Source organism: Sebastes fasciatus, chromosome 3 (genome assembly GCF_043250625.1).
Source record: "Sebastes fasciatus isolate fSebFas1 chromosome 3, fSebFas1.pri, whole genome shotgun sequence".
Lineage (NCBI taxonomy): Eukaryota > Metazoa > Chordata > Actinopteri > Perciformes > Sebastidae > Sebastes > Sebastes fasciatus.
In genome coordinates this window covers 12,350,817-12,367,373 of record NC_133797.1, presented here as the reverse complement: position 1 = coordinate 12,367,373, position 16,557 = coordinate 12,350,817, and the positions used below count along the sequence as shown (strand labels likewise).

The 16,557-nt window shown below is 41.1% G+C and overlaps 1 protein-coding gene across 5 annotated transcripts in view; it reads right to left on the bottom strand.

The window, feature by feature from the left end:
* Positions 1 to 397: 397 nt before the first annotated feature.
* Positions 398 to 16,557, bottom strand: part of ldb1b (LIM-domain binding 1b) — a 34,320-nt gene continuing 18,160 nt past the window's right edge. For 3 of the 5 annotated variants that reach the window (XM_074629004.1, XM_074629005.1, XM_074629003.1), the window contains 10 exons: positions 10,383 to 10,485; positions 8,336 to 8,380; positions 7,984 to 8,059; positions 7,797 to 7,899; positions 6,860 to 7,032; positions 5,849 to 5,971; positions 5,674 to 5,757; positions 3,993 to 4,116; positions 3,758 to 3,906; positions 398 to 2,568 (listed from right to left, as the gene is read on the bottom strand). In XM_074629004.1, coding sequence (XP_074485105.1) covers positions 2,338 to 2,568; positions 3,758 to 3,906; positions 3,993 to 4,116; positions 5,674 to 5,757; positions 5,849 to 5,971; positions 6,860 to 7,032; positions 7,797 to 7,899; positions 7,984 to 8,059; positions 8,336 to 8,380; positions 10,383 to 10,485 — 1,211 coding nt within the window. In that variant the 3' untranslated portion in view covers positions 398 to 2,337. Of the gene's footprint in view, positions 2,569 to 3,757; positions 3,907 to 3,992; positions 4,117 to 5,673; positions 5,758 to 5,848; positions 5,972 to 6,859; positions 7,033 to 7,796; positions 7,900 to 7,983; positions 8,060 to 8,335; positions 8,381 to 10,382; positions 10,486 to 13,570; positions 13,593 to 13,878; positions 14,311 to 16,557 lie in introns of those variants that run through there. The other 2 variants (XM_074629006.1, XM_074629007.1) reach the window with 2 other exon arrangements.

Genomic DNA, 16,557 nt, shown 5'->3' with positions numbered 1-16,557 from the left:
GGGGGTCACTCTGTCAGTCATTTTGAAGGAGACAGATGCAGTAGACACAGATTTCCTCATATTATCTGTCCATTTTCATTTTACACAATATGCAAATTAACTAACTTTCCTAAAAAAAATGTTTTCTTCAGATGACATTACATAACTAATAATGTTTAGAGAAGAAAAACATCAACATTTTGCTATGATGGTTGTTTCTTACAGTAGTTTATTCTTGGGGACCCCAGTCGGTAGTCTTAAATATGTTAAATATGTTGGTAGGATGAGGGTAAAGTCAATGTCGTGTCAGAACCTCATAGCAAAAAAGAAATGTCATAGTTAAAGCATTCAAAAGTGACCAAACCCCAGAAACAACAACTTATTTTATCAGCTGTGTTGCAATAATTACAAAAAAATGTTTTAAAGTGAAAATGTATCTTTTTATTGGTACCATACATTAATTATCAAGGGCAGAAACTAACCAAATCAAAAAATATATATCAAACAATGATTTTTTCTACAGGGATTGGAAAAGGTACAAGTCACCATTCAAACTCAGTCATAACTGTTGCTGGAATCAACTGTAACGAAATGGAAATGTACAAAACAAACGGAGACTTTACAGACTCAGCATTGCTACCCAACATGACGACTGAACTTAATGTTAAGCTGGCTTTAGAAGATGTTTGGATGATTGATGGGATCATTCTGTTGGTTATGAAAGACACTGCACAAATGAAGGCAATTTAGACAAAAAATTAATAAAAAAAAAAAGATCGGTCTTAGCCAGTGATGAAATATGAAATTCACCGGTTAACTAAAATTCAGTGAGCACATTCACTTGACATCAAGTTGAAAGTTGCAGTACACAAAATTGTGATGAATGTTAAGTGAAAAATCACTTCCTGTATAGATGAAATACATGTGTGAATTTCTAAAATTTCCAAAATAAATAAAAAAGAAAAATCAACTGAAACAGTAAAATCATTACTCCATGGTGCCATTGTACCCCCGGAGGTTTTGTAATTTAATTTACACAAGTTTTAAAAAAGAGGGAAGAGGAAAGAGCAGGTGGGAAGATAGAGGGGGATAGGGTCATGAGTGTTTTTTCTCCTTTTTCCTATTTTTGTTTCTTTACATTAGATCGGGATGGCTTTAGGTAAATCTAAGTAAGAATACATTTTATTACAGTCAGACAGAACTTTGCTACTACCTTAAATATACAAGCACAAATACACAAAAATTTAAATCTCCAAAAAAGGAACGAAAAGACAAAATAAAAACATCCACACTAAATTATTTCTCTTTTATAAACATAAAAGATAAAAACAATATATTTTAGAGGGGGGAGGGATAAAAGTCCTGTGTTGCTCCTTGGTCTGTAGCTTTTCAGTATTGGTAGAAAATAAAAAAGTAACAATTGAAATGAAGGCGTTTAATACAAATTAAAAAACATTCTAGGGAAATATATACTGTATAAAAACTCTTAAAATGTGTAACTGTGTGTATGTGCATGTGTGTGTGTGTGTGTGTGTGTGTTGTAAATGCTCTCTGTTTGAAAGACTGCATCCGTTGTAGTCTAATCAGAGATGGCTCTGGCACTAGGGGACTCAAAATCCTTCAATCATTATGTTTATTTGTTTGTGTGTGTGTTTATGTGTGATGTTTCCCTAGTGCCACATTTCAGCTCTCCTATTAGTGTGTGAATTTCAATGGTTTTTATAGACGGACTCTAAATTCTGGTCTGTCTGCTTCAGCAACGCCACAAAGACTCTTTTCGCTCCTCACACATTTCACACACGCGCGCACACATATACTCTATTAACAAACATCACGAGTGACTTGTGCGTCAACAGAGCAGACCAGAATTGAGAGGCATGTTTAGAGGACGGGTGGACAAGTGGTCCCTAAGCGACTCGCCACCATCTCGAAGCCCCGATGCCGCCATCCCCTCCGCCCCGCCCCTCCCCGCCCTACATGTGAACTTCAGTGTGAGTAGTTTAGTGTGCACAGTTCTCCCCTGGATTTAATCCCTGCCCCTCCTCGGTCACATCTACCCGATCGCTGTCCGAACTGAAAATTAGCGAGAGCAGATGGGACATTTTTGAGTGTGAGATGAGGAAAAGGGGAGACAGAGGTGGGACACAGTGCCTAAATATGGGAAGTCACAGCAACGGCTCAGTGACATTGTCTGAGACATGCTGAGCCCCCTCGGGCCACCTGTGTGATGAATCTGAGCTCTACAGTGATGTCTGGGTTGGTGAGCAGGCGATGGACTGTTGCACTCGTGGCTGTCGGGTCGGAGGTCTGGGGGGGTGGCAGAGAGGGGTTTGTGTTGAGGTTGCGGGGCTCTGGGCTCTACTGCGATGCCTGTGAGGTGGGGTTGTCGCTCTTGCTCTCCTGGCTGGAGGGGGCCTTGTTGTTCCAGGGCGAGTTGGAGCCAAGCGCCGGAGAGTTGTTGAAGCTGTCCTCGTCGTCTATGCCGTTGGCCGCGTCGAACTGCGTGTTCTCCAGCCGTGTGATCAGACGCTCGTCTTCGTCACCGAACTCCCCTCCCATCAGTGTGGGCTCTCCCACCACCATCACGTCCTGCGGAGATGCGAAACAGAAGTGGAGCAATCAATATATTGTTTTAGTGGGGAGAAATGGGTGCATCAGCTGTCCTGTCAAAGAAGAGGGTGAACTGATCTCCTCTTGTGTACACGTATAACTTTACACTACGCCTCTACGGCTACTTTCACAAACCCATCCCCACCATGAAGCCTGTCGGTGCAGCCATGTTGTAGCGCTTCTGCTGATGCACATTTAGTTTGCTTACACCAAACGTAGCAGTTTAATATCACAGACAACATTAATTTGGTCGCATTACACCATGTTTCTTCCACTTAAGGCCCAGACACACCAACCCAACATCAAAGAACTATGACGATGAAGGCCGACTGTGTCGCCTCACGTCACCTTTGTCTTCGCCGGCAAGTAGCACTTGAACACACTGCAAAGGACTACAGCCGACAGCCACTTAGCACGTACATTCTGCGCCTGCGTGAAATGAAATAACTCTTCACACCAGCAGTAGTCTGTATTCGTCATTCAAAAAGGGAAACCGGAAGACCGAGGACTGCGATATACAAGCCGCTGTTATGATACGTACATGAAACAAAGCAGCGTTTGCCGACCATTTTCACACCACTCTCACTCACCAAAACTAGGCAGACAGACGCTCACTGACGGCCAACCGTCTTGGAGTTTGGAGTGTCAGGACCTTATCAGGCACTGTATTCAATGCCTCTTAAATGTCCCTGTTTTCTTTCCCTTCATTAATACATTTAGTTACGTTTGCACAAATTTTTGTATATAATGTGCCTTTGTCTTTATGATGTAGTTTTTGCAGGAAATTGACCAGACAACTGTTGGCCCTTCATGATACGAGTCCTTAAATCACCTGTCACACCTTGATAACAGTCAGGTAATCTCCATTCAATCTATTTAACTTTTAAAAATTGGTTGCACAAGTGATGATTGATTTATTATTATTATGTAATGAATGTGACATATGTTCATATTTGTAGATATTTTTTTTCACTTTACATAAAAAAAAGTCCTGGGGGAATACTTGTCATAGGCACTTTATGTGCTGTGTCCTTCTTTGGTTGGCATTGTGATATGTTAACTTTCCTCAATGAATCAATGCAGCAGTTCATCTATGAACATAGTGGTAATGTTTCGGTCTGAGGTGTAGTAGCAGAGTGCTGACACTAGATGGCAGCTAAGTACTCACTGGAACTTGGCTGGACAGAGGGAAGCCACTGCCTGGGCTCTTCTTTTTGTTGTTGTTGTTGTTATTAGTTCCTCCTCCTCCGCTGATGGTGCTGCCACCGGACATCTTACGCTTCCGCCGTTTGTTTGGCGCCTGTCTTGATGGCTCAGCTACAGAGAAGGGATGAAGAGTTACAGGTACATCTGCTGTGGGTTTATGCGGTTGTGTGTTTGTATGCCTTCAGCTGTTCCCCTACCTGGTGGTGCCACCATCCTCTGCCATTTCTGGAAGAGGCAGGTCTTGAGGCAGTCTCTGGGGCTGAGGCTGTATGTCTTGTGTCTGGACATCAGCTCCTGCATGGGCTCCAGAATCACACACAGCTGGAGGAGGGAACAGAAAGAGATGCAACAGTTTAGAGATAACGCAGTGTTTAAGACCAATAGAGAGACTCCAATAGATCAAGCACCATCATTATCAGCTGGTGTTCAGCGTAAACAACTTCATCTTTGGACATGAAATTCTCAGATCGGAAACCGTGGTCAGAAAATACTGGATCAAACATATAAACACAACTCAAGTGAGACCAATTTCATCAGTGACATGTAATTTTACATTAGCCAATGTGAGGTTGTGACTTATGCAGCGTCTGTGAACAAGAACACTGAACCTGTAGTTCCAGTCCAACATGTGCAGCCTTCTGTGTATGCTAGTAGAACACAAGACACACCCAACGAGTGCTGTCCTCAACTGAAGCTATGTTCACACTACACAACTTTCAAAGTCGTCAGATCTCTGTACAGTTCACACTAGTCAACTTGCTGTCTTGTACGGGCGTCTTTAAGTCATTGTGGTTTTCACACTACATGACTGACCGGAGATAGGGGGTCACACATTACAAGATCTTTACACGGTAAATGACGTGATACCATACACAAGACACATTGCTGATGTTGGTACGTGTTCACAAAATAGCCAATTATCACACTCTTTTTACCATTTATTCCTCTAGGTGCAACAACAACTTTGCTCTGTGTTGCAAATGCAACACATACAGTAAGTTCCTGAGAGGCGACCCCTCCTCTGCCAGGTTTCCCCTCAACCCGTGTGTTTCACGCTCTCATTGGCTGGAGCTTGTGGCCAGAGTCCCCAACAGGTCCAGATATTTAGCATGCTAGATATCTGGAATGTTGCATCGCCTCGAGTCTTTGGGCGGTTCACACATGAAGCTCAAGCGCCGATGTGCAAGCAGCAAGCCAACGCTGATTTGCCTCTGATCTGGGGCTTTTGTCGGTGAGCGGAAAATCATGGCTCAAGTTGTGTAGTGTGAACTAGGCATAACACTCATACCATTTTTTTGACGAATCGATTAACTGATTTAATCGACAGATCTGTAAAACTGAGTTTCTCCACAAAGAATCACACAAAAGCACCTATTTAAATCTTGTGTTTACCAGAGATGTGCTCATAAGTTTCTTGAAAATAAGATGTTCAGCATGAAAACAGCATAAAAATGACCCATCGACTTCCATGGAGAATTCTTAATCAGCCAAGACCAAAACGGCCGATTAGTCGGCTAATCGGCTAAGAGGGGGCAACTGTACACAAGAGACCACAATCATCAAAACACTGCTCTACAGTGCCACCATTGGTCAAAAACTCTCTACATAGTTCCTTCACTGCCTCAACAAAAAAACATTGATAAAGCAGACCAACATATTTTGTCATTCTCAAGAGTTACATTTATGTTGCAATTATCATTTGATATGTTTAAGTCAGGTGCAGCTATCATTGGAAGCCTGCAAGTCGCTAGGTTTTTGTTTTCTTAAAAGCTCCTATTACATTATGACTGGACCATAATCTAGACACAACGAAAAGAAAAGCATTAAAGACCAGCGTCACTCTGAAGGTAAAATGTTGTGTGTGTGTGCTTCACTTACTCGGAGGTAGTTAAGGGTGGAGTTCGACAGGCCACATCTTGTTATGTTTTTGGACAGCTGGTCCAGCATCTGTGGGTCCTGGGCCTGAGGAATCAATAGTAGACACATTACAAAGCTGACACTCACACACATCAGTGTATATAAATGTATATAAGCTGTATCTAAATCCACTCACATGCATGGCCAGTATACTGCGGGGGATGAGTTCACGGTGTTGTCTGATGCTGAAGTGCCACGTCTTTATCCTCATCATGTCGTCAAACATGAACTCCAGGTATAAGCGCCCTTCTACACACACCTGCAACAGTTCAGAGGACTCAGATCAGTATACAGTAGTTGAACTCGGATAAAAGCTAGAGATGCACCGATTGCAATTTTCTTGGCCGATACGAAGATTTAAAAGTCTGACTTGCCGATTCCAATTTAAGCAAATTCCAATTTTATTTCTTTCTAAGAACTATAATTGACAGCATACACAAACATTTTTCTGACTTATCTTTCACGGAAAATTGAAATTAAATTGTATGTTCATAAGAAAACATTGACTATTAAATAGCAAAACTTCACAAAGTTACAGGACCATCTCACTTTCACTCAAACAAATCACAAAATAAAAGTGCTCCAGGTTACTGGACAAATAAACTAGTAATGAATTGCAGTATATCCCACTTTTTCTAACATGTTTTACTCTCCCAGAAGAAAACACGTGCAACATATTTGTACAGCAATGATATCTGGCTTCTGGCTTAGACTTTGGCTTTACTCCAAAATGACCCTCCAAGGATGTATGCAACCATATGGTAGGGGGGAAAGTTAACAACAATTTAGACTAAACTTAAATTGGCCTTTTAAAACCTTTTTTGTACACAATTTGTTTCAAAATTGTTAATTGTTTTTGTGATATTGTGTGCATCAAGCACCAGCTAAAAGGTTCCTATTTCTTAACAATTTGCAGGTGATTTTTAAAAAGTTATTTTTACTTTTTACCTTTATTCGATGGTGACGTAAGTTACGAAAGGGGGAGAGCCGATGACATGCAGAAAAGGGGAGTGGGTCTACCAGGTGAGCTACTGAGGCTCCCTTTGCAAGTGATTTTTATTCTAAGCCGTATTAAATGACAGAAGTAGCCACACATATTTACAAACAAGGGGCAGACACAATAATAGCTAGAGACGCTAACACACACCTGTGTGAACATGGGCTTTCCATTCTGGGTGACCATGGTGCACTGATCACAGTCGAGGGAGACAAAGTTATTGTGGAAGGACTCCTTGGGATGTTTCAGCACATAGTAGAGCTCAGTGGCACCGCCCTCGAATATACTCCGGAAGTACCTCGGAATCAACGTCCGGCCAATTGCTTCAGAGGAGGAGAGAAAACACAAGGAGCATGAGGCAGGAAGGAATTGGCAAGTTACAATAGCAATACAATAGCCGTTTCTTATTTCCCGATTTTGTGCCTCCTCGAGTCACTATTTATTATAATAGTATATTACTTTTCATACAAACATCTGTAGTGCTTCACACAATAAAATATATAAAGGCTGTAATGTGTGTGTTAAAAAAACAACATACGAAATCTGTTCATTTTTGTCACATTATGTCACGTTGTGAATTGTTTTAGTAATAGTGTATATAGTCTATAAGTTGTCCTGAACACTGTTCTGCTCATCTGACAGAGATCATAAAATATAACAATATAACAAAACAAAGCTGATACAGCTGTGCCACATGTCATACTTATTATACACCCTGTGCATTGCCTCTGTGCACTGCCTGTCGGCCCCTGTGTCCGATCGGACTTGAAGCTGTTGTTGGCACTTGCGCACGTTGTTTCCTCCTATCTAGATCCTTGCTTGTGTTGTACGAACTCTCAGATGTACGTCGCTTTGGACAAAAGCGTCTTCTGAATGAAATTGTAGAATTAATTGATGTCGCTCTGAAATGGCGGCTCCGAGGCAACGATGTCTCATTTGTTAAATGCCTGTTGCCTCGACTCTTCTGTCCTCGCCTCCACTACTTGCATCTCCCGTGGGAGGGATTAAGACGCAAGGAATGGAATTGATGATGTACAAACTGGGAAATGGGAGACGCCTAACATGTTCCAGTGGCTTTGTTTCTTACTGTAACGTTTGGGTCCGTCCTCCAGACAGAAAGTAATGGTCAACATGGCATCATCTTCAAAGAACTCTGTAGTAAATGCATCCCACCACAGGTTATCACACTCCTACAGGGTGTAGAGGGGAAGAATAATCAGTGACCAACACAATTACTGGATTGTATCTGAGCGTGTGTGTGTGTGCCTACGAACCTCTGTCCAGTTCTGTAGCCGTTTGTTGAGTTCAAATATTCTGTAGTCTGTCTGGTTGCCATATGGTGTGTGCCTCCTGGTCCATCATGGAAAGACAGAAGGAGGGGGAAACCAATAGAACGGGTCGAGAACAGTTAGACTGTGGTATTATTAAAGATCCTGATTATAGCAACAATAAAGCTCTCACAGCTTCCATACTTTTCATTACCTAGTTTAGCCTCGTCACAGACTAAATACAAAATCTCTTTTAAAAGTGAGATAAGAGCACAACTTCCCACAACCTTATCTTTACTTGTGTTATTATTGCCGTTTTCACACCAGCTGGAGATAATGGGAAACAATGCAGTCTTACCCTATTCCGGGCTCCAAGTATGTGGGAGGATACATCGGGGTGGGACTGGAGAAACGAGAGACAGAGAGATTATTACATTCAGCTATAGTGCTAATATGTCCTCCTCCAGGAGCTAGTCTGTCTTTACGACTCTGGGACGCAGGCCAAACATGGCACAAATTGGATGATACAAGGGGACAGTAAATAATAACACTTCTCAGATACACACACATGATGACACAAGCTGATTTGCTTACTGCAAGACAAGCTTTGATGCACAGCACACAATCCTGCAGAGGTATACCCTCTAACCTTACCGAGCCACACAAGTCAAGAAAAATTAATTTTAGCATTAAACATTAGTCACACACAGCTGGTTCACAATTTTCACTCTAGTCGTAACTCAACAGGTATTTGCCTGGATAATGGCTTGCTAAAATGACACTACACTAAAACAGATGGGCAACTGGATCAACCTTTAATCATATGACATGAGATTGTGCTCTCTTTTGCTAAAATATCACCAATAACCCTTCCTGCATCCAGGGGTGTCCCCTAGAGAAGGTATTCTACCAGCATGTGCTGTATTCTGTATGCTATACATTAAAATGATATTAAGCACCTGATCCATGGTAGAGTATGAGTGTCCAGTCGGTGCACCTGACTGGACAAACACAACACTACTTGGGCTATACCTGGATTTAAACTCAGGTTTCTAATAGGGGTGGCGGGAAAAAACGATACAGCATAGTATCACGATATTTTACGTGGCAATATTGTATCAATATACGGACATCAAGTATCATTGTTTTATATATCAACTATGAAGCTCTTAGCAATCCGGCCACTCTTCTGTCTTTCAGAGGTTGTAGCGGGCTCAGTCTTAAAGCTAGAGGGAAGATACTGGTATCAAATTAAACAAGATAACCTAAGGAATCGATTGGTACCAACCACGTCATTAACTTGTCGGGAAGAATGCTAAACAACGCTCAAAAACAGAGGGAAACTCTATCTTATTAGATAAAACAGATGTTGACAAACTGCATGATTTGTAGTTGAAAAAAGGTAATAAATCGCAATATATCTATCGTAATACTCAGCATATTGCAAAATGTTTCAATCGCAATAAGATTGTATCGTGACTTAAAGGCAGGGTGGTGATTTTGAGAAACTAGCAGGAGTACGCTAGATTTTTAAAATGATCCAGCCGAAAAAACGAGCCCAGTGTTACCAACTCTTTTCCAATGAAAGTATCTAGCAGCACTAGCTCCAAAAGTTACTAAATCCAGCGAGAAAGTCGTCAAGTCGGGAACATTGACAGTTCGTCGCTTCAGGCCTCCCTCCAAAGCCACTCCCCCCACTATTATCATTATGAATGTACACATATCATAATGAACGTCAACAGCAAACATGGCTATTGTTAGTACTCACAGCTGTCACGCTAGCAGCTTGTGGAAGACGCTAGTGACGTGCAATGAGTGCACAGGGCGGGGTGCACGCAGGAAGACAGGTAGCCCGTCATTACATTCAGGCTAAATGAAATGATTGGACAGCCATCTTTACCAACCCTGCCTTTAAGTATCTTTATAATATCGTATCATGGGTCCTCTGGTGATTCCCACCCCTAGTTTCTAACTGGTAAAACAAGGTAGCTGTCCTGGAAACATCAAATCTGAACCAAACTATCCACTGAAACCAGCTTTGCAGCTTCCGAAACTTCTTGAGTGTTTGATCAGGAAGTTTGTGAACCTCCTGAATAAATACAACCAGCAGTGACTGAAATTCAAATTCACAATACAGCGCCGCTTGTTGTCGCCAGCATCTAAACTACTTTCTACAGTTTGCCGATTGGCCAGACTACCAGCTGCCGAGCTGAATCAATTACCAGTGGATGTTTTCCAGACTAGCATATTGTTGAGGAAATTAAACTCATGATATTTGCAAGGCTATGTAAACATGGCATGCAATAATACAAGCACCTGTCGAAGATGTTTAAAGGCTGGAAGACTGAACTCCTCACCCAGAGCAGATACACAAAACACACAGAAAACACAGACATAAAACTCACCCCACGTCTCTGTCCAGCATGGTGCCGGGGTGGAAAGGGGGAAAAGTGCTACCGTTTGGGGGCTCCTTCGGGGAGTACAGCTTGAAGGACTTGGAGGAACAGCCTAGAAGAGAGGTGAGGAAAAATAAACAAAGAAAGAATGAACATTAATGTTGTGTTTAATTTTTATATTATAGGTTCAAAAGTTACATAAAATGTTAGATATTGTGCTTCCAGATAACGGCGAATGAAAATCCTGATGGTGCGACAGCTGATGAAACATGATTAATCTGGCAATAAATGTTGTATTTTTAAATCCACAAAAGTAAGGATTGAGACGGCAAACCTTTCAACACATTGGGCATGTTGGCCCAGCTGAAGATAAAGGCCTACAATATAAACCGAAAAAAAGAGGACATAAATTAAAGAACACAAACAACGGTACCAGAAGTTTCTACACCCTTGGGAATCACGGTGGTACTTCTAAATGACGGGTTTTCACTTTTGACCCTTCCAAAGAATGACTATCATGTGAGGGTGAAGGCACATGCAGCCTGAACTGGCCAGTATGGCCCAGTTTCAGTTGGCTGCACTCATTTACAGGTCATCATCCCCAGCAATACACCAATCTTGTTTCATGAAAACACAAAACACGATGAAGAGGGAGCCTCCTGTAAACAACGCGCTCCTACAGAAACTGCTGCCCTCCCAACTACTCCCTCCAAAAATAACTATAAAATACCACAAACACAAACAGACCAATGCTGACTCTATTCACACCCACGTACAAAACTGATGAATCTATCTCTCACACACACACAGCTCCAACACTTGTTCTACTCTAATTGCCAAGCTCTCCTATAAAGGCCATCCAGGCGTGCCGGCCTCCAGGTCACGACCCCGGCCGTCACCATGGTGAAGCCCCGCCTCATTAATGTCTCTCTGTCTTGTCTCTGCATATTAAACGTATATCTGACACTGCGTATGTTTGAAAGAGATATATAAAGACACAGACAGGCAAAGATAAGCTTTAATTGCATTAATAGGATGTTTTTAAGCAGGGGAAACTGTGATTTGAGAACAAAGTTGTGATGTCAAATATATATTTCTAGTATAAGGTTGGGCTAGACGATATGGAGAAAATCAAATATTACTATATTTTCGACCAAATACCTCGATATCGATATTACGACGATATTGTAGGGTTGACTATTGGTGCTTCAACTAAATATTTACACTATGAGATTTTTGATAAATAATCAGTAATGTGGATATAATGACTTAGTGGGTAAAGGCAAATAATAGAACAGCTAGAACAGTCTGGAAAGTTCAGAAAATTACATCACTTTACTGTAATACAGCCTTTACAACCAGGAAAAGACAACACTTAAGCCATATTACAATATCCAAAACGATATCTAGTCTCATATCACGATATAGATGTAATATCAATATATTGCCCAGCTGTAGTATTAGGTAAGACAAAAGTAAAACAGGCTCTCCTCTGTGAGAAGAGGTTAAAAACTGTATATGGATCCACTATCAAAAGTGCTCTTGCTGTATTTTGGATGATGTCTTTACAGAAACACAAACATGTAGATGTCAACAGACAGGCTGTAGTGAGATGGACAGACAGCCCAGTCCAACACTGAACTTTGGGGCCACACTAATACACATCAGGTTGCCGTTCCTAAATTATGTTCCTACCCATTTAAAACCAATCTTTTCTTAAATAACGACAACGTATCTCTAAGGAGTTACATCTCTATTCTACTAGGTTCCCATTATATGTATAACAGTAACCACATAGCCTGCCATAGCCCTTGTAGACTATAGGTAAATAAATAATAACAAGAGAAGTTTCCAATGAAGAGGATCACAAATCTTCAAGAACAAGATGTGCACCATCTACACAGCAATAAAACGCCATACAACCTCCATCCATTAGAAACCCTGCCTTCACTTTGTGTAAAAACAAGTTGTTTACTGTGTGAGCCAGCACTTGCTATGCTATGGGCTTGGATGCACCACCAGAGGAAAACAAATGGGTTTGATAAATAAATAAATAATCGATGGTTATGTGTCCATTAGTTGTTGAGAGCTCCATTAGCTCCTCTCCTCTCCTGTTAGCGGTTAATGACAGGCAGTCACAATCACATCAGCTGGACTCCACTTCCTCCACTGGGAATCATGTTCCTCTCTCTCCCTTACAGTATTACACCATATATATATATATATATATATATATATATATATATATATATATATATATATATATATACATAAACACACATTATATACATGCACATATCTTCTTGGATTGAAGTGATGGTCAGCCCACCTCTCAAAACAAATCTCAAATGTAGAGTAACATGGATGTCAACATATGATTTCATCTGAACTCCACAGACACAGGAAACAGGCACATCTGGCTGTAGATGTTTTAAATGTTGATGAATGTTTTTCGATACCTTATGATTCTGTAATTATCTCTTTGTCTTTTAATTGATATGTTTGTTTTATGTCTGCAACCGTGTAACTGTGCTTTTACAGAGTTTTTACTCCTGGTTAAATAAAGATTAAATAAAGACACAATAAAACATCCAGCTTTTACAAAAGTCTCCTCTAAATGAGAGTAACCTGTGGTGGTTTTGGACTCCTGCCACCATGATTGTTAGGGGGGACAGACAAGTAGCCTGTCCAAACAGGACAGCTATATTACTCTAAACCTACCTCAGCAAACTTTAGAACAAAACAAACACGAATCACAATGATTTTTCCTATTAAACCGCACTTCTAGTAGCTTTTTCAACATCTGTGTAGCTCATAACTTTAACAGCTGAAGCACATACATTGATGCAAGTGCATGTCATGATATCTGCTAATTTGATATACTTAATTTAATCCCTAAAGGATAAAGATGCAGGGGAAACTGTGATTTGAGAACCAAGTTGTGGTGTCAAATATATATTTCTAGTATAAGGCAGAGCTGGACGACATGGAGAAAATCAGATATCACTACATTTGACGTGGAGTTGTCTGCTTACAAAGGCAATTAGCCTGAGAGGCAGCTAGCACACAATGCTAACTGTTAGCTAGAGAATAATGCTAACTGTTAGCCACAGATGCTAACTGTTAGCTGGCTAGGCTAAAACGTTAAACAGGTGATATCAGGACACTTCGCCACAATAAAGCTAACCAGTATTCGTTTTAAGCAGCCGCACAGCCATGCACACACACACTAAACACAACTAACAACATATATGCAGCCACCAAAACAAACACAGCCCTGCAGGCCTGCACGGTGAAGCTACCGTTAGCAACCAGAGAACAGTTAGTAACCATAGTGTTAGCCGTCATGGTAACGCCTGAGCGTTAAATCCCCCTTTTTCAACGAGAAAACACCGATATAAGACGATAAACTACGACCACATCAGCTCAGTAAACACACATTCAATCACTACCACAGCTCCACATCTCTGTTTTGTGTGTTTGTTATTAAAGCGACCCCCTTTACCTGAGCAGAAGTCCAATCAGATCAGTGGTGTTTACAGATCCGTGCTGATGAGAGCCCGTGTGGACGCTCCGCTCCGCTCTGTGCGTAAAGACGGATAGGCCCGCTGCTGGACGCAATGATACGTCCTCTCTCTCTCTGAACAGGATCAATGAAATCTCCTCAAACCGCGAGAATGGAAACGGCCTAGTTTTGCGGGAGTCGGTCGGTTATGTTTTGTCCCGCATGAGGCCTTGTTAGTGGGCTGAAGCCTGCTGTGGGTTTACATACGGACCCAGATGAGCCCTTTGTTCACGGGAGGACATGAACAATAGCTGTAGGCCCTCCTCCTCCTCTCCCTCCGCAATGCATTTGCTCCTCTCTCCTCTCTGCCCAGCACCGCCAGCCAACCTCTCCCACTCCTCCTCCTCCTCCTCCTCCTCCTCTTCCTCCCCCCACTAATGCACAACTGCACATGAAGGTTGTCTGCTAAGCATTTTCCCCCCTCTCTCTTCCTTCCTCCTCCACTACATCCCCATCTCCTTCCTTGTAACTGACACAGATGAGAATTGGCCTAATGTGTGTGGAAATAAACATCATGCTGACTGCAAAGTGGCTTTCATGTTTTGTCTAATTAGTGCACATCAGCTTTAGCATGCTGCAAAACAACTGAACTGAGAACAGTGACAAGCCAAGCCAAGCTGATCATGAGAAATACTATGAATCAGCCTATCATAATAACATCTTAAGGCTGCACTGTAAACAATTGCTGTTAATTTACAGCAGGATTTCAACAGTATTTAACCTGTTATTGCTAAAAACAGTGCTTTACTGTTAATACAAAAGAAAAACCTGTTAAATACGCTCATAGGCCGTTTTTTAACTGAACTATAATGCATTCTTAAAAAACAGCACTTTGCTGCTGATCAACTGTCTAAAGTATCATCAGTAACAGCTTCATGCAGTATTGATCGTGAGAAATTCTATGAATCAGCCTATCATAATAACATATTAAAGGTCCCATATTGTAAAAAGTGAGATGTTCCTGTCTTTTACATTATAAAGCAGGTTTAAGTACTATATAAACACTGTTAAACTATCAAAACGCTCAATATACCGAGAAAATACGCACAGCCCGTATTCAGAAATTGTGCGTTTGAAACAAGCCGTTTGGATTTCTGTCCATTTGTGATGTCACAAATATACAATATTTAGACCATCACAGGGTTTTAAACGTAAACATTCTAAATGTGTCCCAGTTTATTTCCTGTTGCAGGGTATGTGAACAACACCAGCTGACAGGAAGTAGACATGGACCCAAGCTGTTGCATAGCAACGCAATTCCTTTGCAATTCCCTTGAAATGCACTAAAACGGAGCGTTTCAGACAGAGGGTGAATACAGGTATATTCAGGCCGACAGTATGAGGAAAATAAAGGGTTATTTGAACATTACAGCACATAAACATGTTCTAGTAGAAACACAACATACAAGTATGAACCTGAAAATAAGCACAATATGGGACCTTTAAGGCTGGCTAACACCATCGTCTCTGACCCCCCAACCATGTTTTGAACAGTGAATAATTTTCATTTATTTTATCTATTTAACCTTTAATTAACCAGGTTAGTCCCATTGAGATTAAAAACCTCTTTTCCAAGGGAGACCTGGCCAAGACGGCCGGCAGCAAGAACACAAAGTTGTAGACACAGACACAAACAGAGATAAAATACAATTTACAAACACTAAAATCACTCAAATTTGCATTAAAAGAGAACTATCTAAAGAGAAATGGGGGGACAAAAAGGAACTTTTCTGGGAGTCAGCTGTACAACAAGCGGGCTAAAAACATTGGTATGCCATAGAGTCTGCTTCTAAAGTATTCTCTAGTATTGTGGGAGCAGACCCAGAATCACCTTATATATAAGGATATACCAATGGGAGAGCCTACGTGTTGCCAGTACAGGCCATCCCACCCGAGAGTACAACAATATGAATTGTTACCATCAAATCGGAGATACAGGGTTCCACGATTTAATAAGTTTAGACTGAAGCACTCTTTTGTACACCAGTCTATCCTAAAACTAAATATGGAGCCTAATCCCAGATAAAATTTACGTTGAAGGGCCCTGAATATCGTCTTCTGTGATTGCTGCAAATGGAGCTGCTGTGATGCAAAACAAATTTCAGACCTGTCTGACAATAAAGTATTATCGTATTGTATCATATATGCATTATATATTACTATGGGTCCATGCAGGGTGATGCATGTATAGCAGCTGATGCAGCAGCCTGATCTGTCAAAAGTAGATTAAGATCCAACAAATTAACTTTCATCTACAGGATAACAGACTTGGGGTTGTTTACAATTAATTGTGTCTTTGAGTTTGCACACTGAACTGTCTCCAAGGTAGACCAGTAAATCCATTACCATTGGGAATCTCTCTCTCTCTGCATGCACACATAAACACACACACAAACACACACATAAACACACAGGAAGCACTAAGCCAAAAGGAGAATCCCATAGGCCTCTAAATCTGCTTAAATCGCCTCAAATTATAATCAGATATTCAGATCACAGCCAGCGAGGACTCACCCATATGGCCAACATTGGGATATAAAAAGAACAAGTGGTGGTAGGTCAGTAGTTTTTTCATATATTGATGCAAGTGCATGTCATGATATTTTCTAATTTGATATA